This window comes from Dasypus novemcinctus, chromosome 4 (genome assembly GCF_030445035.2).
Source record: "Dasypus novemcinctus isolate mDasNov1 chromosome 4, mDasNov1.1.hap2, whole genome shotgun sequence".
Lineage (NCBI taxonomy): Eukaryota > Metazoa > Chordata > Mammalia > Cingulata > Dasypodidae > Dasypus > Dasypus novemcinctus.
The window spans coordinates 102,945,216-102,973,069 of NC_080676.1; the positions used below are offsets into that span (position 1 = coordinate 102,945,216).

At 39.0% G+C, this 27,854-nt stretch overlaps 1 protein-coding gene and 1 long non-coding RNA gene across 2 annotated transcripts in view; one reads left to right on the forward strand and one right to left on the reverse strand.

The window, feature by feature from the left end:
- Positions 1-232: 232 nt before the first annotated feature.
- On the reverse strand, positions 233-27,153 carry LOC131278268 (uncharacterized). The gene is made up of 3 exons (XR_009185583.2): positions 26,986-27,153; positions 7,382-7,535; positions 233-462 (listed from the first exon to the last, which is right to left on the reverse strand). It is a non-coding gene; the product is annotated as an uncharacterized lncRNA (long non-coding RNA).
- The window catches only part of TOMM70 (translocase of outer mitochondrial membrane 70), a 51,132-nt gene continuing 50,295 nt past the window's right edge, over positions 27,018-27,854 (forward strand). The window contains exon 1 of the mRNA XM_004479239.4: positions 27,018-27,846. Within this exon, the coding sequence (XP_004479296.2) occupies positions 27,520-27,846 (327 nt within the window). The 5' untranslated portion in view covers positions 27,018-27,519. The remainder of the gene's footprint in view (positions 27,847-27,854) is intronic.

Consider the following 27,854-nt stretch of genomic DNA (forward strand, 5'->3'; position numbering starts at 1 on the left):
AAAACTCAAACATCGAAAACCCTCAACTCTGTCCTTTGCCACTAAGGGGTGGGGACTCAATGCCCTAATGACATGGCCCAATCAAAGCCCTAATCATAACTTAATCATGCCTCAGGACAGACCAGATTATAAACATAATCCATTATCTATTTTTGGAATTCATAACCATATCAAACTGCTACAGGTTTCTTTTCCTAAAATGTTTTAAAATTTCAGTAATTCTGATATATACCAAAGAGACAAAGAGTTTGGTCCACAAACATAGTTGTTGTTCAAAGGATTCTGAAAATTCCTTTATTTTGGAATGGAATTGTCCTTTTGATTCCAGCGGCTCCTTGAATCATCCATCCATTGAGCATTTTCTGTAATCATTTATAAACTATGGCATAGGAATTCCTGGTTCTCATGAGAATGCCTTCTAGAGTGGTAGTCAGATGATGCAATTCTGGGAAGCACTGGAACCTAGGAACACAGAAAGATAATTTTCACACTATAAAGGAATTATATTAACACAGAGCCAGAATGTCCATAAGATACTAAATAAGTATATCTCATATTGAACTTACATGCTCTTCTTGATCAGTAAGACCTTCTACAACAAGGCAGTAGAGCAAATTGATTAAAAAATTAAGTAGAACATTCCCAAACTAACTTTGTTGTAACCCCACCATTAATTTTCAGCAATAAAATGAAGTTTTCCAAGACTTAGATAAATATTTAAAAATAAATTCCAAAATGATAAAAAATTTTTGAATAAAATGAAACCATAATTGTTCAAGAAATAATATGATGAGGGTGAATATTTATCTGATGTCTATATAAGAAAAAATTTCTAAGTAAAAGGGCAATGGAAGAACTCATAAAGAAAAATTTAACTACATGAAAATACCTCTAATGTACATCAAAAGCAACAAAAATTAAAAGGTAGATGGAAAAACAAAAAGAATTGCTACATATTACTAATGTTAGTAAATATCCTAAAAATAAATTAATATAGCTCACCTACAGGCAAATATAGATGTTATATAATACAATAGCAGCAAAGCTAAAATCCCAATTGGAAAGAATCAAAGGACAAACACTTCAGAAAAGTCAAACTTCTTAAAGTTTCTCTCAGTTTCTCTCACTCCCAGTCCATTCCAATATAGCTTTTACATCCACAGCTACTTTTGGTTAGGATGTTGGTCTCCATGTTGCCAAATTCTGTGAACACCCTTTTTTCTTTATTTTGCTTAATCTTTCAGTAGCATTTGACTCAGTTGCCCTAAGAGACCTTCTAGAAAGACTCTTTTCCTTGATTTCTGTACTACTGTACTCTATTGATTTTGTTTTGATCTTTCTGCCACTGTTCGTTAGACTCTTTTGTTCACTCTTTCCTTCTATTAGTCCATAACTGTTGAAGTTCCCCAAGGTTCCAAACTACTATTCCTTTCCTTCTTTCTTTTCTCACGTTATAGTATTGTTAGGCCCCAAAGCTGGGCCTTAGGCGATAACCAGAGATGTAGAGGAAAAAAACTTTCACACTTTCACACGAAAGTTAGGCAGAATTTATATTCATTATGTCTGCAGAGAAGAGCCAAGGTCAGTCTAACGCAACTTAGATGTGACTCCCCGTGCTGCAGTTTTACTCTTGCTTAAATACCTAAGTTACTACTTAGCATTTGCTTTGAATATGCACTAGCTTTTGTGCATAAGGATGAACATACATAGCTAGTTATACAATTGTATGATTAGTATGTTCAGGAAATCATGCTTACACATACATTGCATGATCAAACAAGGGGCAGATAACTCCACCCCCGGGTGGGAATTTTACTATGTTAATTAAGCAAGTTGAAGTGAGGACAGCAAGGGGCTGCTTCTGCACAGGTGCAGTCAACTGGTTGGAGCGGTTTTCATACTTTATTGCTTCAACAGGATGTTCTTGACCACCAGAAGTGGAATTTGGCTCCAAGAGAGGGTTGCATCTCATTACCTACTTATTTACATATAATTCTTTCCTTTGTATCCTAGCAACAGGAAGAGAAACAAGTTACTTTCAGGTATTCAGTCATCATCGTCCATCACTATCTCCTTAAATGCCTCATCCCTGGGCTTCAATTTCTAAATATACTATGATGATTCCCCAATTTATATCATTAACCCAAACCTATACTCTGAGCTTCAGCCCACTCAACATGTCCTCTTAGTTTCTCTTGGGCACACAATCTGACTTGTCCAAATCTGGTCTCATCATCTCTCCAATTATTCAGGGTTCTCCAGGGAAACAGAACCAACAGGAGATAATATGTAAATATTGTGAAATTTATGACAGGAATTGACTCATGTGACTATGGGGATAGGCAAGTCCGAATTCCATAGGGCAGACCTCAAGGTGGGAATCACAATGAAGGTTTTGAATGAATTCAAAAGGAGAAGCTGGCTGGCTTAAGGAGAGATGGACATTTTTCCTTCAATTTGTCTGGAGGCTTAAAATATTGATCTCCCCAGACCCAGTGATTAACATCTAAAATCTTACTCTGAAACAATAATCAGAAATGTGGTTAAAGATTTGTAAAGCTACTAAAATAAATAAGGTAAATCTATATATGTATTTGTCAATTTATTGTAGATCTGATATTTTATTAGGGGCTATGGATAAGGTGGAGGCCAAAAGGGGGTCAGTGCCTCCCTTCCTTGGAGCTTGTGTCTGGATGGGAGATAGACATTAATCAAATATGGCCTACACCTACATTATGGCTAAATGCTGGGAAAGTTCAGGGTGCAATGAGAAGTGTAACAGGGTAAAACTATATATATATTTGGGTGGGCGGTAGGATGTGGGGGGGATCAGGGAAGACTTCTGTCAAGGTGTGATGATTAAGCTACAATCTGAAGGATGAGTGGGAGTTAAATAGGGGTCAGGAAATGTTTTTCTACCTGAGAATGAACACCGTATGTGCAGAGGACCTGCCACAAAAGAAGTTTACTGGGGTGGATGGACGAGAAATCTGGTGGGACTGGGCATTTAGTGGGCTTGAAAGGAGTGAGGAAGGCCAGACTAGGAAGGCATTGAGGTATTTTAAGTAGAGTAATATCAGAAGATTGGCAATTTTAAAGGAGAGCAAAATGATATAAAAATGATATCAAAGGCTTTCTCTGTTGTTGTTGTCTCTGGTGCTGTTGTATTCCTTCTCCTTTTTAGTATTTTCCATTTCCCCAATGATCATGTATTATATTATCAGTAAAAAATAATGATACTTGAAAATTTTGAGACTGGGATTTAAGGATGCATGTTTGAACAAATGTCCTTTTCCATTAAGGGGTCTGAAAAGAATGCCAAGAATTTTTTAGATCACATTATAGATAAAGTATACACTTAATATCCCCTTATATCAGATAAGTTTTACAGTTTGCTTGTTTTGATGTGTGACTGTCTTACCTTTGGTATGTGACTAAACTTTAAAGAGCATTCTAAATTGGTTAGGGAGAAGATCCCTCTTTTTAAAATGTTAACTTATTAAAAATATCTTCTATTGCTTTAAACTGGGAACATGGAGAGAGAATATAAAAAGAAAAATGGGGGGAAAAAAAGCAACCTTGGGTGTAGAGGCTTATTTTGTATCCCCTCAAATTGTATGTGGGCAGCCTCGTATTGTGCCTACAATGGAGCATAGAGGAGGCACTGAGAAGGTGTATTTAGAGCAGAAGTTCTTAACCTTTTTTGTTCCATGGACCCCTTTGCCAGCCAGGTAAAAATCACAGGCTCCTAAGTCCACACTATACTGTATATTATTTAATAAATATATTACACCATGCCAACATGTTCACACAAGAAAAATGTTTTTTTGAATTTCAATTCCAACTCATTGACCCTTTATTAAGAACCCCTGTTTTAGAGTTACTAAAGCCCTAGGCCAGTGAATTCAAGTTCCTCCTCAAAGAGGTCTCCAATTAGCATAATCCTCCCCTCCACTAAACCCAGTCTGTATAAGACAATGTAAAGAGAACTTTGTTAAGCTGAAGGAGATGACTAGAAAGCTGAATCTACTAAGGTATTAAAGCACTTGCAGTGAGCAGAATAGGTAAGTTATATGGAAACTTTTTTACCTCAGCCTTAAAATCATTACATTTAGATTAATCATGTGATGGCAGAAAAGGCAGATCAGTTCAATAACTTACTTTATGTTTTTTTCTTTAAAGACAACAGGACAGTAAAGTCAAATATTTTGATTTGGGAAGCAGATTTGGCTCAACTGATAGAGCATCCACCTACCACACGGGAGGTCCAGGGATCAAACCCAAGGCCTCCTGACCTGTGTGGTGAGCTGGCCCACACGCAGTGCTGATGCACACAAGGAGTGCCATGCCACACAGGGGTGTTCCTGGCATAGGAGGGCCCCACGCGCAAGGAGTGTGTCCCATAAGGAGAGCTGCCCCGTGTGAAAAAAGCGCAGCCTGCCCAGGAGTGGTGCCACACAGAGAGCTGATGCAGCAAGATGATGCAACAAAAAGAGACGTAGATTCCTGGTACCACTGACAAGAACGCAAGTGGACACAGAGAGCAGAGAACCGGGTTGGGGGGGGGTGGGGAAGGGAAGAGAAACAAATAAAACCTTTAAAATATATATATATATTTTAATTTACTTTAAATAGCAACTACATATTACAATGAGCCTGGCCAAGATGTAGTGTTCTCTGAGGAGTAAGATTTACCCTTTGTCATATCTTGTTCTTTCCTGCCAAATTTGAATTTTCAGCTAGACTGAAAATTTCACAAGCATGGAGACCATGTATGCTTTCTTTTACCCTGTAAATCCTAGTGCCTTCCACAGTGCCTGGAATATAATAGGTGTTCAATACATATGTTGAATGAATCAATTCTCTATTACTATAGTTTTGCATGAATCACAAGACAGATAAAGCCACATTAGAAAAGCACATTCAAAATAGACAAAAAGATGGAAGCTCCTTTTTCCTTATACATGTAATATTGATGGATGTAAATTAACAGTTGAGAGAGGGTAGGGCCTTGGATTGGAGCAGTTGGGAGAGAAGAAAAAGGTGAGTTTTTAAGTTCTTTTTTATTGCAATTTAAGCAAAATACAAAAATTGAAAATATAATTGTTCTCATATCTCTAAAGTAAGAAAAATTTGAAAATATTTTAAAGATAGGAAAAAATTAAATATCCAAGTACAGATTCACTTTATGTAAATAGAAAATAAAGAATCAGACTCCCTGACTAGTTTTCAGGACTCTGCCCAATATAGCCCATGGGTCTGGTCCCCAGATCTGTGTTCTATGATAGTGCATTTTCTACTCTATTTGTCAGATCATAATTTTTATTCCATGCTTTGACTCTCTAAATAAACATATGCTTTTTGAATATTAGTCTGATGTCCTGGTTTGAATCTTTTATGCATCCTCAGAAAATTGTGTTCTTAAGCTAACCCATTCCTATACATGTAAGTCTATTGTATATAGGAAATTTGGGTTAGATTTGATTAAGGGAACTTTTGATTAGACCACCTTTTTTTTAAGGAGGTACCAGAGATTAAACCCAGGACCTCATAAATGGGAAGCAGGTGCTCAACCACTGAGCTATACATCCACTCCTGATTAGCTGCTCACTTTTAATTAGATAGCTTTAGGGTCTTTGATTGGACTACATCAGTGAGACATGACTCAGGGTGGGTCTCAGCTCTCTTGCTGGAGTCATATAAACAGAGAACTGAAAGCAGAAACAGAGAAAAACAATTGTCATTTTACCCTGCCATGTGGGAGAGGACTCCAGGATCACCTACAGTCACAAAAGACAGAGAACCTCCAAGAGGATGAGAGAAGTGCTGGAGTAGAATCAGCAGTGCAGCTTAAAACTAAAGAGATAAACCCAAAGAGAGACATGCCACATGCCTGATCACCCACAGTTGAGCTCAGGGAGAAAGAGAACCTGAAGGAAAGAGCAGAGACCAGCCACCATTTTGCCTTGTTACACAGCAGGAGTTCAGGTTCACTTACAGCTGATCTTTGGTGAAACAGCAGCCTTGGAACTGTAAGCTTTTACCCTAATAAATTCCTATTACAAAAGCCAACCCATTTCTGGTATTTTGCACTGGCAGCCTTTAGGAAACGAAAACATCTGATAATATGGAATTTAGCATTGACTCAAAGAATCTGAACAGGTCAACTCAGAGCAACTGCCTAAAGCAGGGTCAAGCAGAAAAAAATGTCAGGTGAAAACCATTTAGGAATGTTATCGCTAGCAAGTTCTGCTATTTTGCAGTAGTTTAAGGCAAACAACATTGCAACCCAAGAGTAGCTCTCTCTAAATAGGTTGCTGTGATGGCTAGGTTATTGTATCAACTCAACCAGGTAATTGTGCCCTGTTGTTTGGTCAAGCACACACTGGGCTAACTGTAATACAAAGGTATTTATTGATTTTACTGCAGTGGTAAATCATAGATAGCTGGTTATAATTACATCAATCAGGGAGATTGCCATCAGCAATGAGTGACCCTTAATCCAATCAGTTGAATGCCTTAAAAGGGGAAGTGATTCCAGCATTGAGTGAGAATTCCCACCTCTTCTTTGGGCAGCCAACATCTCCCAGAACTCGTCAAGAACCTTCAAGGGACTTTCACTGCAGCCCTTGGTTGCAGCCTACGTGCAGAACCTGGACTTGTGCATCCCCACAGTTGTGTGAGAGACTCTTAAAGAATCACATACTATTGACAGATATCTCTTTTTTATTCTCTTTCTCTAGAGAACTCTAATACAGTTGCATTGCCACAGTTTTAAAAGTCTGGTAGAGGTTAATATTTATTAAAGAAACTATATTTTATAAACCATGATTTTTTATTTTCATATTTGTTGTAGCTCTGAGGGCTTTTGAGATAAATAGTAAATAACAGTTTATCTCTTTGTTTCTGCCTGGTTCTCACTATCTAGAAACTAGGGATATTAAAACTTACCATATTCCTACTTCACACATTATGAATACCCTACTTATTGGAATGCAAATATAAAAGATTAAAATGAATGAATAATATAATCATGGAAAGCCTGAGCTAGAAAGATTCTCAGAGATCATCCAGTCCAAACTTCCTTATGATTAACTTAAGGAAACTGAAGTTCAGCACAATGCTGTGATGAAAATGAGAGCCACTGAGTGTACACTTCACATAGAACCAAGGGGAGAGCTGGCATATGGGAGTGGGGTTTCTCTTGAGTAATGTTTTTGAAGATTCCTTTGGCATAAAGTTGTCTTTGACTTAAAACCCATGCTTCCAAACCTTTTTTTATACGGACAGAAATCCTTTTTATCATTTCTCTTAACCTCCAAGAGACCTAATTTTCATCTATTAGGTAAATATTTCTTCATTTTTTATCATAATAACTCACCAGGCAGGGCAAGAAAGTTTTCCTGAAACTGCTCTCTTGTGATTGGTGGTGTTCCTGGAGTCCTCTTTCACCCTCCTCTATCCAGCTGAGACCCCAGAAGCTGCTCATCAAATGGGCAAAAGAATCATCATCATCATCATCATTTTTGTGCTCCCTGTAAAAATGATTCAAAATGTTAAGGGCCTATCCCTGAATCTGGCAAAGAGAAATATCATCCAGGATATCTCTCCTCCACCACCACCCCAAAATGAAAGTGGTATTTTCAAATGGTTTCTGATAGTGAACTCTTTAAAGGAAAAAGATTAACCAAACAACCACCACACCATCAAGCAGCCCCAGGCAATGTCTATTTATAAATTGTGCAGCCTACATTCCCCTCCCCCTTGTCTTTTTATAGAGAGAGGCTTTTGAATCCTTCCATTGCTGAGGCTTGTACCTCACATCCTAAGGGTGGGAAGTACAGTTCACTGCCTGGTTTTCCCTGTTCTTTGCTGCCTATGGCATTTCCAGCTGTCAATGATGATGAAGCATGACCCTCCTAATACATCTCTCAGCTCTAAGCCAGTTCTGAAGTGGGCTCACATACAAGGGACAGGCTGTAACCAGCAAGGTGGCCAGCTCTTGATACATGATATGCACAGGAAAGTACATCCAAGGGTAGATATTCTTCTAATATAAAAAATGAATGTGGGAAGCAGATTTGGCTCACCTTATAGGGCATCTGCCTACCACATGGGCGGTCCAGGGTTCAAACCCAGGGTCTCCTGACCCGTGTGGAGCTGGCCCATGCACAGTGCTGATGCGTACAAGGAGTGCCGTTCCACACAGAGGTGTCTCCCATGTCGGGGAGCCCCACACGCAAGATGTGCACCCCATAAGGAGAGCTGCCCCACGTGAAAAAAGTGCAATCTGCCCAGGAGTGACGCCGCACACATGGAGAGCTGACGCAGCAAGATAACACAACAAAAAAGAGACACAGTTTTCCAGTGCCACTGACAAGAATACAAGCAGACACAGAAGAACACACAGCAAATGGACAGAGAGCAGACAACTAGCGGGGATGAGGGGAAGGGGAGAGAAATAAAATAAATCTTAAAAAAAAAAAATGATACTAAATCCAGTTCCAAGGGCAAAGAGAAAAGTTTTTCCTTTTTACTGAAGTATTACCTACATAAATCAAAATGTGCAAATCGTAAGTGTTCAGCATGATGAATTTTTATGTATGTATACACTTGTATAGCCACCCCCAGGCAGGCTCTCTCTTCCCCCCTTCCAGTACATATGCCCTCCATAAGGCACTTCTGACTTCTGACACCTAGACTAATTTTGCCTGTTTTTAATTTCCTATCAATAGAATTATACAGTATGTATTATGTCATTCAACACTATGTGAGATTTATCCATGTCTTTTCAGTAGCAGTAATTCATGCTGTATAGTATGGCATTATATGAATGTGTCACAATTTTTATCCACTCTACCACTGATGGTCATTTTGTTTTTTGTTTTTTTTAATAAAGATTTATTTATTTTATTTCTCTCCCTTTCCCCCCACCCCCCACCCCAGTTGTCTGCTCTCTGTGTCTATTTGCTGCGTGTTCTTTGTCCGCTTCTGTTGTTGTCAGGGGCATGGGAATCTGTGTTTCTTTTTTTGTTGCGTCATCTTGTTGTGTCAGCTCTCCGTGTGTGGCGCTATTCCTGGGCAGGCTGAACTTTCTTTCGCGCTGGACAGCTCTCCTTACAGGGTGCACTCCTTGTACGTGGGGCTCCCCTACAGGGGGGACACCCCTGCGTGGTAGGGCACTCCCTGTGCGCATGAGCACTGTGCGTGGGCCAGCTTCACACGGGTCAAGGAAGCCCGGGGTTTGAACGGCAGACCTCCCATGTGGTAGGCGGAGGCCTATCCACTGAGCCAAGTCTGCTTCCCAGTTAGGGCTATTATAAATGAAGTTTCTATGAACATTATAGTCCCTATCTTTCGGTAAGCATTTTTCCCAAGGTAAAGGAGATTATCATTAAATGCAGCTGACCCCAGACAGAGATTGATCACATGCAGGCCACTCACTGAATAAATGATAAGGATAAAAGGATAAGGGGATTATGTAAATCCATTCTGAAAGTTTTTAAAATTCAGAATTTTGTCCTAACCTATTCCTGAACATAATGTCTTACCAGTTAAGTTATATCAAAAAATGCTTTTCTATGAACATGCTTTTGTCCCTTTAGCACCAAACCTTCCAGATGAAAGGTGTGGAGGAGAATAAGAAATGACTAGAAAGAAATGAAAAGTTTTTATTATTGAATGAGAAACACTGATTTTGTAATAACAGAGAAAAAAACACAAAAGCCTGGCACCTAAAGGGAAAGGGAAGGGCATTAATGATCTTTGTTTTTCAGGATTCCTGAATGCCTTCTTCTCCTCCCTAAGAAAAACTACTTATGTTGTCTTTCCAAGATTCTGTGAGCTCTTTGAATTCAAACTGATTGCAGAGCTACAAACATACTTGACAGGCATCACAGCTCCTGCACTTTTCATGTAGAACACCTCCAGGTGTCATCCACACTCCTCAAGGGAATAAATCAATGTCATAGACAAGCAAAACTGATTGAAACTGATTACCTTTCTACAATCTCTCTAAAACCAAGGACTCAACTGAATTATTTGGAGTAGACTAGGAACCCTAGGACAGAAAGGTCCACAGTGGGAAGACACACCCTGTTAAGCTGTACTACCTGACTAATGTATGTCCTGATTGGAGTGACTTAACAATTGTAAACTCTATTTTCCAGGGTTACCCTCTAGGATATACTCTAGTGTGCATACCTGGACTATCATGCACTGCCTCAGTTGTAGAAGGCATGCAGGTCAGCTTCAACTTACAGGCCAGTGTGGTGCTATGTTTGAAGTGATGCCTGAGGCCAAGTAAAAAATATTAATACAAAAAATTCAGGAGAAATCCACCTGACTTTTGGTTAATGGGATTTGTTTTCATTGGTTAAATCCAGGATTCCTGGGGTTTTAGTTAAAGTCAATATTACAGGTTGGTTTCACCCTACATCATACAGTTCTACTGATAACAATTTTGCTATAAATAAGCCTTGACCAAGGGCCAAGGGGGTAGACTGCAGAAAGGGGTTAACATAGTAGGTCCAAAAAACTGCCTATTCCCAGATAGTCCTGCTTGCAAAGACTTGCTCTTAGCTACTGTCGGGGAATTTGGATGGCAAATATTTCCCTTCACTGATACTAAACTTGCCTTAAATGATAAGTTTGGCCTAAATTGTTTGCACAACCAATGTGGTTTATACTGAATACCTATTTCTCTTCAGGGAATCTGGAATTTTGGTATAAGTTAGGTAAGAGGTGCCAAGAAGACTAGCACCCAATTAAAACCCTGGACACTAAGTATCTAACAAGCTTCACTGGGCACAATATGTTGCATATGCTGTCACAAATAATTTCTAGAGGAATTAAACACATTCTGAGCAATTTTACTACAAGAGGACTATGAAATTTGCACCTTGTTCCCCCAGACTTCACTCCATGTGCCTTCTCTTTTTACTTGTTTTCTGTTATATCCTTTCACTGTAATAAATCCTGGCCATGAGTACCACTATATGATTAATCCTGTGGGTCCTTTCAATGATTCAATTAAATTGGGGATGATCTTGGGAACCCCCAATACTGCAAGGAAATCTTTGGTCATAAATTCTCCCAAAGTAACAAGGTAAAAATTTACTCCAAAAGAAAAAGAATTTGGAATATATTATATAAAATTAGATCCTAATTTCATTTCTTTCTAGTCAAACCCTTTTCTACCACTTTTGAAAATATGAGGAAGTTGTTTTCGCAGATATGCTTACAAAAAATTCAGCAATATTTTCCTAAAGCCAAAAATGCAGCTACCATATGACCCAGCAACTATACTCATGGGCATTTATACTAGAGAAATGAAAACCTGTGCTTATACAAAAACCTGTACATGGGAAGCAGATGTGGCTCAAGTGATTTGGCACCTGTCTATCACATGGGAAATCCCTGGTTCAGTGCCATGTGCCTTGTAAAGAAGACAGCCAACTGGCATGATAGGAGGCTCAGCAAATGATGCAACAAGAAGAAAAATACAAGGAAAGACACAACAAAAGCAGGGAATAGAGGTGGTTCAGCTGATTAGGTGCCTCCCTCCCATGTCGCAGTTCCTAGGTTCTGTTCTTGGTGTCTCCAAAAGAAACAAGGAGGCACCAGGTATAGACACAGCAACTGCAAACAACAAGGGGGTGGGGAGAAATAAATAAAATAAATCTTAAAAAAAAACAAAACACCTGTACATGAATGTGCAGGTTTGATACACACAGCTTAAATGGACCTCAAGAGAATTACACCAAGTGAAAAAATCCAGTCTCAAAAGGTCACATACGATACGACTTCATTTATGAAACATTCTTGAAATAACACAATTATAGAAATAAAAACAAAGTAGTGGATGCCAGAGGTTAAGGATTGGGGAGGCTGGTATAAAAGATTAACATTAGGAAGTCTATGATGATGAAACAGTTCTTTATTTTGATTGGGGTAGTAGTGACAGAAACTATACATGTGATAAAACTACACAGAACTACACACACACACACATACATGGGTGCATGTATAGCTGGTAAAATCTGAGTTTGTTCCATGGATTTTACCAATGTCAGTTTCCTAGTTTTGATATTATACTAGTTATGCAATTTGTCCACATTGTGAGAGCTGGTGTAAAGGTGCATGGGACTTCCCTGTAAATTTATTTGTACCTTCCCAGGAGTATAATATTTCCAAACAAAAATTTAAAAAAGAAAAATGACTGGTGCCAAAAAAATTCCTGAAATGGGTAACTGCAGGATCAAAATGCTATTGAGCTAGAGGTATTCTAGAAAGATAGCAATGATGACTGTATAGGTTTTCAATCTCTCTGAATCCCCAAATAAAAAACAACAGAGAAACTGTAGAGAGAAACAAAAGCCTATGGACAACTTTTACAAGAATGCTAGGTGACAAGATGTCCCCATGAAGGCTAAAATTAAGGTGGAGAGTTTGGGGCCAAACCAAAACAACTAAAAACCTGGTATAGTTGTCCATGCAAAAGGAATAGAAAGAAAACAATAGGGCATTTAACAGACTTGAGAACAGGAGAAACACAATATAGACAATAGGCTGGAATACACAGGGGACCAATTTGAGAATAGTATCTGAAACTGGGAGGAGTTTATCCTCTCCAATACTGAGTGAATATAAGGAGCTGTGGTAAGAAAGGCTTAAAAGGATGTAACTGTCCAGGCTACCATGACCTCTCAAAACTGAGCTTTCAGAGCTCGCTTCTATGAAGGGGCCCCACACTGAGGAGAAGCTCCTGGGAATGTAATTAAAATTGAAGTGGTATGGACAAGAGAGATAAACAAAAGAGAAGGTCTAGAACAAAGTTGTGTAGGGAAGCATAGTCAGCAAATCTTAGAAAGCAAGCTGCCATAATTTTAAACACTACACAAATACAACAGAAGAGGGAACTCTTTGAAGTATTAAAAAAAAAAAAATTTCCTGAACCCACGGTCATTCTAAAAGTTCTGAACATTCACATAAAAATGAGCAGCAGAAAATATTGGTAAACATCCCACGCAACATTTTTGTAGGAAAAAAATGAGAACATAGAATTGAATAAGATCCCTATAATGAAAACATGCCCAAAATGTATATTCACAAAACAGATAAACATTCTTATCTACTATTTAAAACTGAATTAAATGATATTAGCAAAGTTGTATAAGACATAAAAGAAGATAAAACAGAAAGGAAAACTCAGAAATGACATGACAAAACTCAGAAAAGAAGTATAAGTTTAAAAAAAAGTCACTTCAGAAATGAAGATTAAACTAAAAGGAACACAAAAGTGAATAAATAAAAACAAGTATGTCTTCACAGAAGTAGAGGATGAAAAAGATGAATTTTTAAATAAAAAGAAAATGAAATTTTAAAAAGAAATAGAATTCAAGACAAACCAACAAATACTGAAGATATGCAGAGAAGAGTCAACATACAGATAATAGACACCTGATAAAGAAAGCCAAATCAAGGGCATAGAACATACTACTTAAAACTACAATTTCAGAAAATTTTCTTGAAAAAATATTTAAAACTACATATTGAAAAAATATACCACATACTTTAGAATATGAACCCAAGTAACAATGCCAAAACATATGCTGGTCTATTTATAGGATTTTAAAGAACAAGAAAAATTCCTGAGGGATTCTATGGAGAGAAAGTATAGAATATGAGTTATAAAGAAAGAAAATTAAATTACCATAAGACTTTCTAATGCAATGCTTTATGTCAGAATAAAATAGACCAACCTATTTAAGATACAGAAGGAAAGAAACTGTGAGCTGAGGATTTTATAAACAGCAAAACTGACTGTGGCAGACTTGGGGGAGAATAGCAATACTAATCTCAGATAAAATAAACTTTATGTAAAAAGCTGTTATGAAGGTCAAGAAAGGTCACCATATACTGATAAAAGGATAAATTCATCCAGAAGATATAACAGTATAAATACATATGCACATAATGTCAGAGATCCCCCCAAAATGAAGCAAATATTGACAGATGTGAAGGAAGAAATAAACAGGTCTACATTAATAGTAGGACACTTCAATACACTACTTTCAATACTGTACAGACATGTTAGGTGACAAAACAAGTCTCAATAAATTTTAAAATATTGAAATCATACAATGTGCCTTCACCAATCACAAGGGAATCAATAACAGAGGGAGAACTGGAAAATTCACAAATATGTGGAAATTAAACAACATAGTATTAAACAACCAATGGGTTAAAGAAGAAATCACAAGGGAAATTAGGAAATATCTAGAGGTTATATTTCATTTTCATAAAATACACAACATGAAATGAAAACACAGCATACCACAACTTATAGGATACAGCAAAGCTAGTGCTGAGGGGCAAATTTACAGCTCTAAATGCTTACATTAAAAAGGAAGAAAGATCTCAAATCAGAGACCTAACCTCACACATGGAGAATCTAGGAAAAGAAGAGTAAACTAAACTCAAAGCAAAGAGAAGGATTAGAGTGGAAATAAATTAGAGAACAATATTAAAAAAAGATAGAGAGACAATCAACAAAACCAAAAGTGGCTCTTTGAATATATCAATAGAATCAACAAACCTGTAGCTAGATTGACAAAGAAAACAAGAGAGAGGACACAAATAACTAAAATCATAAAAGAAAAGGGATAAATTATGCTAACCCCACAGAAATATAAAGGACCATAAGTGGATACTATAAACAAATTAGATAATGTAGACAAAATGGACAAATTCCTAGAAATACACAAGCTACTTATACTGAATAAAGAATAGAAGCTCTCAACAAACCAATAACTAGTAAAGATATTGGGTCACTAATCCAAAATCTCCAAAGAAAAGCCCAGGAACAAGTTTCACAGGCGATTTTATCAAACAACCAAGGAGAACGAAAAACAATTCTTTTCAAACTCTTCCAAAATTGAAGAGAAGAGAATATTCTCTAACTCATTCTATGAGGCCAACATCACCCTTGTAATGAGCCAAATAAAGACACATTTTATTCCTTGGGATAGGTGTTGTCAATCATCATTTCCTTGTTAATTGTCGTGGATGAGTACAATGAAATGCAGAGTAGGTGTTTCAACTCTGCTGAGATTCAGGGCTCAACTAGGACGTGAATGACCGAAGATTTAAGTCTCTGGGACATATATTTAATAAGTATAGTGCTAATTATAGGTTCAAATAAAAGGGGCAGAAGAGCCATGTGTCAGGAAAATATAAATGAGTCTAATTTTATTACACTGGGGAACATAAATTCCAAAGTGAGACCTACTGACAGAGTGCTGAATTCCTAAGCTTGTCTGTACTTCTTATAGTGTCTGGATGTCTCTAGAGCCCTCAGGAGTCCCACTGTTTGAGGCACTGTTTACTGGGACAATCAATGAGATTTTGCTGAGACATGCATAAGTACAACCTCTGGAATGACCTCCAGACTCACTTTGAAATCTCTTAGCCATAAAAACTCATTTGTAGTTAATATTTCCCCCTTTTGGTCAAGATCTTTTTCCAGAAGCATTGCTACTTGGCACTTGGTAATAATCCCTTGGTGCCAAGGAGGCTCATTCCCAGGAGTCATATTCCACACCAGGGGAGAGGTAGTGTATTTATATGCTGACCATTATATATTGTGTCATAACTTACAAAATTGTGCAGGACAGAGTGTAAACTATAATGTAAATTGTAGCCCATGATTAGTAGCAATGCTTCAATATGTGTTCATCAATTGTAACAAATGTACAATACTAATGAAGGATATTGTTAATGTGGAAGGGGCAGAGGGTAGGGCATATGGGAATCCCCTACAGTTTTATGTAGCATTCATGTAATCTAGAGCTCCTTTTTAAAAATTTTAAAGCCAAATAAAGACACTACAATAAAGAAAATTTACAGACCAATATCCCTTATGAATATAGATACAAATATCCTTAACAAAATACTAGCAAACCAAATCCAAAGTATAATTAAAAGAATTATACTCCATGATCAAGTGGGATAATCAACATAAGAAAATCAATTAATGGAATATATCACATTAACAGAATGAATGAGAAAAACCCCAGATGATCATCTCAATTGATACAGAAAAGGCATTTGACAAAATCTAGCACCCATTCTGTATTTAAAATAAAAAAATTAGGAAACTAGGACTCAAAGGAAACTACCTCAACATGAGAAAGGGTATATACGAAAGGTCCACAGTTAACATCCTACTTAATGGTAAAGACTCTAAGATCAGGAACAAGACAAGGATGTCTATTGTCACCACTGATCTTCAACATTGTACTAGAAATTCTAGCCAGAGCAATTAGGCAAGAAAAAGAAACAAAAGGCATCCACACTGGAAAGGAAGAAGTAAAATTTTCCCTATTTGCAAATGACATAATCCTATATACAGAAAATATTGAAAAATCCACCAAAAAAGCTACTAGAACAAATAAATGAATTCAGCAAAGTAACAAGATACAAGGTCAACACACAAAAATAAGCAGTGTTTCTACACACTAGTCATGAACAAACTGAAGAAAAAATCAAGAAAAAACATAACATTTACAATAGCAACCAAAAGAATTAAATATCTAGGAACAAATTTAACCAAGGATGTAAAGGACTTGCACAGTGAATACTACAAAGCACTGCTAAAAGAAATCAAAGACCTAAATAAATGGAAGGACATTCTGTGTCTATGGTTTGAAAGACTAAATATTGTTAATATGTCAATTCTTCCCAAAGTGCTTTATAAATTCAATGCAATCCCAAACTTCCAACAGCCTTCTTTGCAGAAATGGAGAAGTCAATCATCAAATTTACATGGAAGGGTAAAGGACCTCAAATAGCCAATACAACCTAAAAAAGAACAAAGTTGGAAGAGTCATATTCCCCAATCTTACAACTTACTACTAAGCCACAGTAATCAAAACACCAAGGAGTTCACACAAGGACAGTCAAATGAACCAAATGAATTCAAATGAGATTTCAGAAATCAATCCTCGCAAGTATGGCTAACTGACTTTTGACAAGAGTGCCAACTCCACTAGATTGGGAAAGAACTGTCTCTTCAACACAGAGTGCTGGGAAAACTGATGTCCATGTGTAAAAGAATAAAGGTGGACTCCTACCTCATACCACACACAAAAACCAATTCAGAATGGATCAAAGATAAAAATATAAGAACCAGAACTATTAAAATCCTAGAAGAAAACATAGGGAAGCATCTTTAGGACCTTGTGTTAAGCAATGTTTTCTTAGACTTTACACCCAAAGCACAAGCAACAAAAGTAGAAATAAGTGGGACCTAATCAAAATAAAAAACTTGGTGATTCGAGGAACTTTATCATGAAAGGAAAAGGACAACCTACACAATAGGAAAAAAATATTTGAAAACCACATATCTGATAAGGGTTTAAAATACAGACTATATAAAGAAATCCTACAACTAAACAACCCAATTAAAAAATGGACAAAAGACTTGAATAGATATTTCTTCAAAGAAGATATACAAATAGTCAAAATGCACATGAAAATATGCTCAACATCATTAGCCATCACAGAAATGCAAAATAAAACCACAATGAGATACCATTTCATACTTTTTAAAAAGTAGAAAATTACAAGTGTTGGAGAGGATGTTGGGAATCAGAAACACTCATTCATAGTTGGTGGGAATGTAAAATGCTGTGGGAAATAGTTGGGCAGTTCCTCAGAAAGTTAAGCATAGAATTACCATATGACACAAAAATCCTACATGTAAAAATATACTCAAAAGAATTGAACAAGGGATTCAAACAGGTATTTGCACACTGATGTTCATAGCAGCAATATTTACAATCACCAAAAGATGGTACAGCCCAAGTATCCGTCAACCAATGAACAGATTAACAAAATGTTGCACATAAATACAATGGAATATTATTCAGTAGTAAAACGGTTTGAAGTTCTGTTACACCTGACAACATGGGTAATATAAAGAATCCTGTTGAGTGAAATAAGCCAGACACAAAAGGAAAAATATTATATAATCTCAGTAATATGATATAATTAGAATCAGCAAATCCATAAAGGCAGAAACTAGAATAGAGGTAACCCAGGGCTGGATTGGGCATAGGGAATGGGGATTTAATGCTTATATTATACAGTGTTTCTATTTGGGTTGATAGAAATGTTTGGTAATGGATGGTGGTGATAGTAACACAATATTGTGAACACAAATAACAGCACTGGGTTATATATTTGAATGTAGATAAAAGGGGAAATTTTAGGTTACACCTATGTTGCTAAAATAAAAATTTAAAAACATTGAACACTGTTGTAAGCCATGGACTATAGTTAATGTACCACACTAATAAATGCTATATGAGAACTCTGTATTTTATGCATCTTTTTTCTGTAAACCTACAACTTCTCTAAAAGAAAAAGTCAGGGTGACGATTACTGATGATAGGTGGAAGGAGGATTGTAATTTTGGATAGGGCACATAGAAGAGGCTTCTGGGGTGGTAGCAAAGTTCTATTTTGGGCTTGTGTGGTGGTTACAAAGGAATTATCTTTATTATAATCCATCCATTCACATACTGAAAGGCTTTTAGGTAGTTTCCAATTTTTCCTATTACAAGTCACGGTGCCCCAAACATCACTAAACATTTCTCTTTTTTTTCTTTAAAGATTTATTTTTATTTATTTCTCTCCCCTCCCCCCCCACACCCACCCCAGTTGTCTGTTCTCTGTGTCCATTCGCTGTGTGTTCTTCTGTGTCCGCTTCTATTCTTGTCAGCAGCACCAGGAATCTGTGTCTTTTTGTTGCATCATCTTGCTGCGTCAGCTCTCCGTGTGCGCTGCACCACACCTGGGCATGCTGAACTTTCTTCCGCACTGGGTGGCTCTCCTTATGGGGCACGCTCCTTGTGCATGAGGATCCCCTACGCGGGGGACACCCCTATGTGGCACGGCACTCTTTGCGGGCATCAGCACTGCACATGGGCCAGCTCCACATGGGTCAAGGAGGCCCTAGGTTTGAACCGTGGACCTTCCATGTGGTAGGCGAACACTCTATCCGTTGAGTCAAGTCCGCTTCCCTGAACATTTCTTAAGCACTGTGTTTTTCTATAGAGGTAGAATTTTTGAATTGCAGGCATCTGAATTTCTTTTAAACAATAACAGTTGAATAAACAAGCCCAGAAACACAAAAAGTAAATCTATTAGTTGCCCTCTGACATGGCTCAACCAACTTACAATTCCATTTTTTGACATCCTTGCCTCAGTGGTATTGCAAACTTTAAAATTGTTGACAACATTATAGGTGCCAAATAAATCTCATTTTTATTTAAATTTGTATTTCCTCACTTATTGATGAGATTAAGGGTTTTTCATATGTTTATCGGTCATTTGCATTTCTCCTATGAATACTTTGTTCATATGATTTGCCCATTTTTCTCTGGAGTTGTCTAATTCTTATTGAGCTATAGATCTTCATATATTTTGTGTATTAATCTTCTGTTAGTTTTATGCACCACAAATATTTTCTTCCAGTATGTCCTGTCTTCCCACTTTGTTTGTAGTGTCATTTGTTTTATATAACCTTTAAATTGTTAATGAAGCCAAATGTATATTTTTCTAAGCACAAAGTCATCAAGTTATTTTCTTCTTTTTATTCTTAAAGGTTCAAGTTCTGATTTTCTGTATTTAGAACTTTCATCTATTTGCCATTTTGTATATAGCATCAATTAGGATTCTTTTGTTTTTGCTAATTAGTTAACTGCATTAATTTTCTTTTGTTGGTGTCAAATCATCACAAACTTATCTTAAAACAACACAAACTTATTATCTTAAAGTTTCCTTGCATCAGAAGTCTGGGCATGAGTTAGCTGGGTCCTCTACTGAGGGTTTCATTAGACTAAAATTAAGGTGTCATTTAGGATTATAATCTCATCTGAGGCTTGAGGTCTTTTTCCAAGTTCAGTGGTTGTTGGCAGAATTCAGTTCCTTGTGTCATAAGACACTTGTCGCTGGCTGTCAGCCAGAGACCACTTTCAGCTCGTAGGTTTCCTTGCTATATGGCCTCTCCATAGGAAGTTTACAATGCGATTGTTGGCTTCTTCAGAGCCAGCTGGAAAAATCTCTCAAGCTTCCAATCTCTGTGACTGTTTTAACTCACTTGATCAGGTCCGGCCTACCCAGTATAATTTCCCTTTTAATTAAGTCAACTCATTAGGGATCTTACTTACATCTGCAAAATCCCTTTTTCAATATGAAACCAACATAATCCTGGGAGTGCTATAGGGTAGTGCATCACACCATCAGTAGCACCTTTTGTTTTTCTCCTTCAGGATTTCCTTGGCTTTTCTTAGCCTTTTAATTTATAGATGCATTTTAGAATTCACTTTTCAAATTCCTTGGAAATAATGTTGGGATTGATTTGATTGAAATCCCATTGAATTTATAGATAAAATAATTGACATATTTAAAATATTGGACCCATCCATGAATAGGATGGTTCCTTTTTTCATGTCTCTCACATTTGTTTGTTTTTCTGGAGGTACTGGAGGTTGAACCCAGGACCTCACACATGGGAAACAGGTGCTCAACCACTTGAGCTACATAGCTGCCCTCAATAAGCTTTTTAATGTTTTCAATATAAGTCTTTATCTCTTAAAACTTAGTTTCTCTTGTGAATAAAATCTCATTATATTTTATGAACTAGGCCTAGAACTGCAGGGTGCCTAAGAGTTACCTCCGACAGCCTCCATGTTGCTCAAATGTGGCCACTCTCTAAGCCAAACTCAGCATGTAAATGCATTACCTTCCCTGGTGCTGAGGGATTACTACCAAGAACCAGCTGATGATATAACTAGAAAAAGACCTTGAATAAAAGGGTCAACTCAGACCAGCAGAATATCTCAGCCTACAGGTAATATCGGGTTTTAAAAACTGCTTTTTTGACTTTGGATAAAAGGGGGAAATGGAAAGGACAAATGAGTTTATATGGCTATGAGTCTCCAAAAAAGAATCAGGAGGTCATCAGAGGGGTAATGTTTATGCATGCCTCAGCAGGGTACCAGAGACAGCCAAAGTAGATAGAAACCCAGGTACTGATTCTCATGAGGGCTACAGACACCCACAGGTTCTATGGTCATGGCAGATGTCTCCAGAGTTCAGGGCCATGTCAGTTGGCCCTACTTTGGAATTTGTGTTCCTGAGTGTGATGGAGTTGGACTCAGATATGACCTTTCTACACATGCCTCTTCTGATACTTTTACCAGACCTGTTGTTGGTGTTTGGATTGGTGTATACTCAGGAGACCTGAATCTCTGGACTGTCCATGTGACAGCCAGGCCCTGGGCCTCAGCAGACTTGCAACTCCTACCCTCTGTTTCATTGGACTTACCCTGGCCAGCTGACAGGGAGATGAAGAAGGTCAACCATCACACCAGGGAGCCAAGAATGCCTACAACTGCAAGCAGGAGAATTGCATCCATCATCCATGTGAAATCTAAGTCCCCCCTCAATGTAGAGGGGGACTGGACATAACCATCCCAGGGTCCACAGGATGGAGGAATAGAGTATGGATTAGAGTGGTGTTCTACTGGGGAACTATTGTGATTAGTAAGGGAAGAAATTGTATTGATGTGGAGAAAGTGGCCACTGTAGCTGCTGATGATAGGGAGAGGAAAGAGGAGATGGGACGTGGGAGCATTTTCAGGATTTGGAGTTGTCCTGGGTGGTGCTGCAGGGACAGATGCTGGACATTGTGTGTCCTGCCATGGTCCACTGGGTGGACTGGGGGAGAGTGTAGACTACAATGTAGACCACTGTCCATGTGGTGCAGCAGTGCTCAGGATCTCATATTTTTTTATTTTTTTTAAGATTTATTTATTTAGTTCTCTCCCTCCCCCCTGCCCCCCACCCCAGTTGTCTGTTCTCTGTGTCTATTCACTGCATGTTCTTCTTTGTCCTCTTCTGTTGTTGTCAGCGGCACGGGAATCTGTTTCTTTTTGTTGCATCATCTTGTTGTGTCAGCTCTCCATGTGTGTGGCACCATTCCTGGGCAGGCTGAACTTTCTTTCATGCTGGGCAGCTCTCCTTACGGGGCTCACTCCCTGCGCATGGGGCTCCTCTATGCAGGGACAACCCTGCGTGGCACGGCACTCCTTGCGCGCATCAGCACTGTGCATACACCAGCTCCACACTGGTCAAGGAGGCCCAGGGTTTGAACCGCGGACCTCCCATGTGGTAGACAGACATCCTAACCACTGGGCCAAGTCCGCTTCCCTCATATTTTTTTAATGTAACATTTAAAAGAAAATAAAGAAGGAAAAAAACCTCATTATATTTTATGCTATTTATAAATATTTACATTTTGTACTATTGGTTTCTATATGCCAATCATTTTACCCTGCAACATTGCTGAGCTATTCTATTGGTTCTAGTAGAATGCAGATTTATCTTGGAATTTTCTATGGAAATGATATTGTTCATAATGAAAAGTTATTTTTTCCTTCTACTCTCCTTTTAACATTTATTTTATTATTATTTTAGGCTAACACCTTCAGTGCTCTGTGAATGGGTATGGGGCTACCTGGCATCCTTGATTGGTTCCTGACTTTGAGAAAACTACTAACATTTCATGATTAGGTATGATACTTAAATTTTCTAATTATTTTTGTCAATGTTCTATAACGCAAGTTTTTTTTAATTGAATCACAAAAAATACGGCAAAATATTAACAGTGGCTAATTCCTGGTGGAAGGTTGTGGTAGATTAAAAATATTTGCAACTACTTTGCTACTTCTCACATTGAGAACTGGACTCTACCTCCCCACAAATCTGGGCTGACCTTATTAACATACTTGGCCCACCATGTGGTAGAAGTGATTTTTTTTTAAAGTTTTGCAGCTTCTGCCTGGGGCTCTTTGAACAGTCTCTAGGAGCCCTGACCTACCTAAGAAGTGAGACCACTTTGAAACTGCCATGCTGGAAAAGTCACAAGAAGGTGCTCTGGTCTATAGTATTAGATGAGTCCAGAAAGACCACCCTTCAGATCAGCTGAACACACTCTACCAGCTGAATACCACTGTGTGATCTCTCTAGAGACCAGCAGAATAGAAGAATCAATCCAGCTTTGTCTAATCAGGCTTTGCTCAAATAACTAGGCAGCAAAATCATGAGATGTAGTAGTTGTTTTAAGTCACTAAGTTTTGGAGTAGTTTGATAAGCAGCAATAAATAACTTGAATTTAGGTACAGAAACTGTTTTCTCTGGTTTTAAATGTTTTTCATTGCTGAAGTTGATGGTACTTTTCCACTGGTTAGGAAAAACAAAAGGAAAAGATAGGGGTGCACAGACTAAAGGCTCTCAGGTTCGGTGCTAGACCAATGTTAAAATCAGGTCTACATAATCAGAGCTACTAGTCTAATATGAGTGGATTAGAAAATGGATCCCTTTATGGATGAGTGCTCCCCTGCATGACAGTGATGGAACAGGGGATTTGTGAAAGTCAGAAGGGGAAAAAAAAACTCCTTTCTGAGAGCAGGCTGAGGTGAGCAAAGTACAAGTGGACCTCAGTCTCTACTTGTCCCAATATCCTTGTTCAGGGCACAATAAGCACAACCTGTATGCAATATCTTTATAAAAGAAAGTGCAAGTCAACATTTCTACATTCGCAAATGACACAAGCTCTTGTGGGTGGTAACGAACTAAGTTAATTGAGGATAGAAAGATCTTATAAATCCATGTGAGTGGGCAGAAAGGAACTAGTGTTACTGTAGATTGTTCCCCGAAGATAAATCTAGAGGCTCCTTCTAACAGCAACAACAGTAGACACTTGATTGAATCAGAAAGTGACATTCCTCTTGAGAAGCAAAGCAGAACCACCCACTCAAACGATGCTATGATGGAATTTAAATAAGGCAGAAACTATCAGGAGAAAGATTGAAGGAAGAGTAGCAGCATGAGGGCTCAGAGGAAAACAGGAGCTTCTACATGTCATAAGTAAATTACAACGCACAAACCAACAAGTTCCCACTGGAAGCAGCTGTAGTGTTGGAGGTAGCAGCAGTGACCACCACATTGGGTTAAGAACACAATGTTAAGAATCTATAATGGCAGGGGTCAGGGGAGTAGACTATCTCTAGGGTCAGCAGAAGTAGCAGTAGCAATAGCAGCTGAGGTGGTAGCCCAGCTGATACCACTAAAGAATGACAGCAGTGGTGTCCCCAGACCTTTAAAGTTGACAGCAGTAAAGGCGATGAAAGCAGCAGCCAGGAACTTGTTCAATAAACATTTTGCTATTTATGCAGCACTGATCAGCTATCTGCCAAGGCCACCAATCTGCAAAGCTTTTCACATGCAATGACAATTGAGGGGACAGAATCATACAATTTTAAATCTATAAGGAGCCTTAGAAATCCTCTAATCCACTCCGCATTATATAGAAAGCAGAGGTTCCCATAGTAACACAAACAGCAGTATTAAAACCTAGCATAAAAGAATACCAAATAATGGGAGACAGACTCGGCCCAGTGGTTGGGGCGTCCGTCTACCACATGGGAGGTCCGTGGTTCAAATCCGAGGCCTCCTTGACCCGTGTGAAGCTGGCCCATGAGCAGTGCTGATGCGCGCAAGGAGTGCCGCGCCACGCAGGGGGAGCCCCACGCTCAGGGAGTGCGCCCCGTGGGGAGAGCCGCCCAGCGGGAAAGAAAGTGCAGCCTGCCCAGGAATGGCGACGCCCACACTTCCCGTGCTGCTGATTGACAACAGAAGCGGACAAAGAAACAAGACGCAGCAAATAGACACAGAAAACAGACAACCGGGGGAGGGGGGGGAATTAAATAAATAAATAAATCTTAAAAAAAAAAAAAAGAATACCAAATAAGCTAAAAATAAATAAATAAAAGTGAAAAAAATCTAGACTAAGACTTCAGGTTTTCCACATCCCAGGTCACTAGACTTCTTAGCTGATTCAGCTGCCTGCTAAGACCAGCAAAGAGGTAGAGAAAGCTTCTTCTATTAAGTTTCATTAATTTACCAAGAAAAATAAAAGGTCTATGTTCCTATATACAAAACTTTAACTTTTAGAAAAAAAAGTTTACTTCTTTCCTTTAAAATTTAGAAAAACAAGATACTGAGCATTAAGTATATGTTAGTTCATAACAAACATCACACTAAATGGGCTTTAAATATTACCTAATTAAATATTTACTAAAACTTCAGAAGTGTGTGTTTTCCCATTTCACAGCCGAGAAGAGCACGCATCAGGTGAGTAAGATGAGAGCTATTTAAGTGACCCTCATCTGTTCTACATTATAATCAATTAGGAGAGCAAAACGATGTTTAATAAAGTATAAAAGAACCCAGAACTAAATTATTTACTAATGCTGATCTTAAAAAAAAAAAAAAAAAAAAAAACTATTTAGATAATATTAATTTTTTAAATGTTTCAAGAAACTCTAACATTGTATCAATCAGAGGCTGGGGGCAGGGATTAGTTGGAGACTTTTCAGAGTAAATACTTTGTAGCTTTTGGATTTTAGCATAACAGCCTATTCCAATAACTAAACAAATACAAATTTTTAAAATGTAAATCTTTTAGTTCCTACCAATAGTTTGGAATTAAGGGCATCCTACCGACTTCTCAGGGGCCCCAGAAACACTGAGGCAGACATTATGTTAGAAGAGGCAAGTTGGGGGGCGTTAGGAGGGGAGAGAGGTCAGATTGCCTGCAACAATCACTCTATGATCTACTTAATTTCATTGTTATTTTTAGCCCACATCTTTAGTTCTGTTCCTAAGGAAACCTATTGCCTGAAAGCAATTTACTAATAGGAACCCACATGCAGCAAGAGAAAAACAATGATGCTGAAACTTAATTCAATCAATTCATTATGTTTAAAGATCTTTCAATCTTTATTTAGTGTTATAACGCTGAGAAGCCTTTGTTGTACCAAAAAGCAGAGTAATACTTTACAAAATTTTAATATAAGGGTCTGAAAACCAGCTTATCTTAAATGCGGAGCCATAAATTCTGGATTCTCATTTTCTATTATTGTCTTTCTTGTCTGTGAATTCCAAACCATGTCTTGCAAGGGTTCTGGTACAGAGGGTGGGGAAAGGGCTGTTTTTATTTAGTTTCTTTTCAAAAAAAATCTGTTTAATTTTAATTTAGTCACCAGTAATCAAGAGGCCCTTCCTCTGGCTTGTCCTCCAGCCCCTGGATTCAACAGCACTAAGCGTAAAGTAACTCTACAGCTGTTAATTAGTAACTGGGCAAGAGAACAATGCAACAAAAAAGAAAATGAAATTCTTAGATAAATCTAGAAGATTTGTGAGATGTGTGACCCTATATTTGATAAAATTAATAGCTGTCTGAAAGCCAGGCATTGAAATTATGGTGTGGGAAAGAGGCGAATGAAAGCTGGTGTAAAACAAGGGAGTGGGGCAGATCAGAGCGCTGCAGGCCCCAAGGTGTGGCCTGAGCTGTCTGGCCGAATCCAGCTGAAAACACAAACACATACAAAACGCTGGAAGCAGGTACGAACCCTTGGGCTTTGCATTGCTACCCACTAGTTTGAGAACCTGATAATACAAAGAGTCATCGCTTTCGTAATGTAAATGGTGATCCGCAGTGACCCTGTTCAAGTCTTTTCGACTTGAACCAACAACCAAGATTTGCCAGTTTTCCATAGTCTCATTTCTGTTATCTGCTTTAGCCCCCAATAACCTCAAATTCATCCAAAATAAACACTATCTATGGTAGACAAGAAAATCTGTGATATTGCAGGCTATCTTAATTCTGAACTCCTTCTTCACCCATCTAAGTCCTTCCAACCCGTCGGTTTTTCCCTGGCACGCGCGGACAACTGAGCTAACGGACTCCAGGCTCACGGAGGAGCCAACGTGGCTGTAACGGGAAAACGAAGGGTCAGAAACCCACCAATAAAATTAGCAGCTCGGCCAGCGCCCCGCCCACTAGCCCTACCAGCCAATAAGCTTCACAACTCTTCAGCCACTCCCGCCTATTCACAGCGCCGCTGCAAAGCTGCTTTCTGCGTTCTGACGGCTAGCGCACCAGAAGCGCGCTGTATACGCTTCCCTTCTCCGCTTCGCTAGGCAAGACGGCTATTCTCCCCTTCTTTTCTGAAGACGTAGACCCGACGGCGGCTAGTACAGGAAGCCCAAGACCCCAGCAGTGATTGTCGCAAACAGCTGTAAGGCGAAAAGAAAGGGAAAGATCTCCAGCAGGATGCTTTTTCATACCCAATAGTGTCCCTTAACCCGGAAGCAATTCTCTCCTCCTCCACTCCACGGTTGAGAAAGGAGGAGAAGGACTATCAGGTCTGGCCCGGCATTCCCCGGGCTTCCGGTGACCTCTGGCCCATTTCTGTCGTCCGCGCGCGCTGTCTAGCGTGGTGGGTCGCTCACTGCTTTCCTGCCTTTCCGTCTTCCTTCGCACGCTGCCTGGTGACTGTGGCACTCGCGACCGGCAGGGAGACGGTGGCGGAGGACACTCGTCATGGCCGCCTCTAAGCCTGTGGAGGCGGCAGTGGTCGCGGCGGCTGCGCCTGGCTCCGGGAGTGGGGTGGGCGGCGGCGGCGGGACTGCGGGCTCTAGCACCGGGGGCCTGCCGCGATGGCAGCTGGCGCTGGCGGTCGGGGCGCCCCTACTTCTGGGCGCAGGTGCCATGTATCTCTGGAACCGGCAGCGACGGCGTCGGGAGGCCGGAGGCCGGGGCGATGCAGGCGTCCTGAAGCGCAACAGTGAACGGAAGACCCCGGAAGGCAGGGCCAGTCCGGCACCCGGCAGCGGACACCCCGAAGGCCCCGGCGCTCACCTGGAAATGGTGAGCAG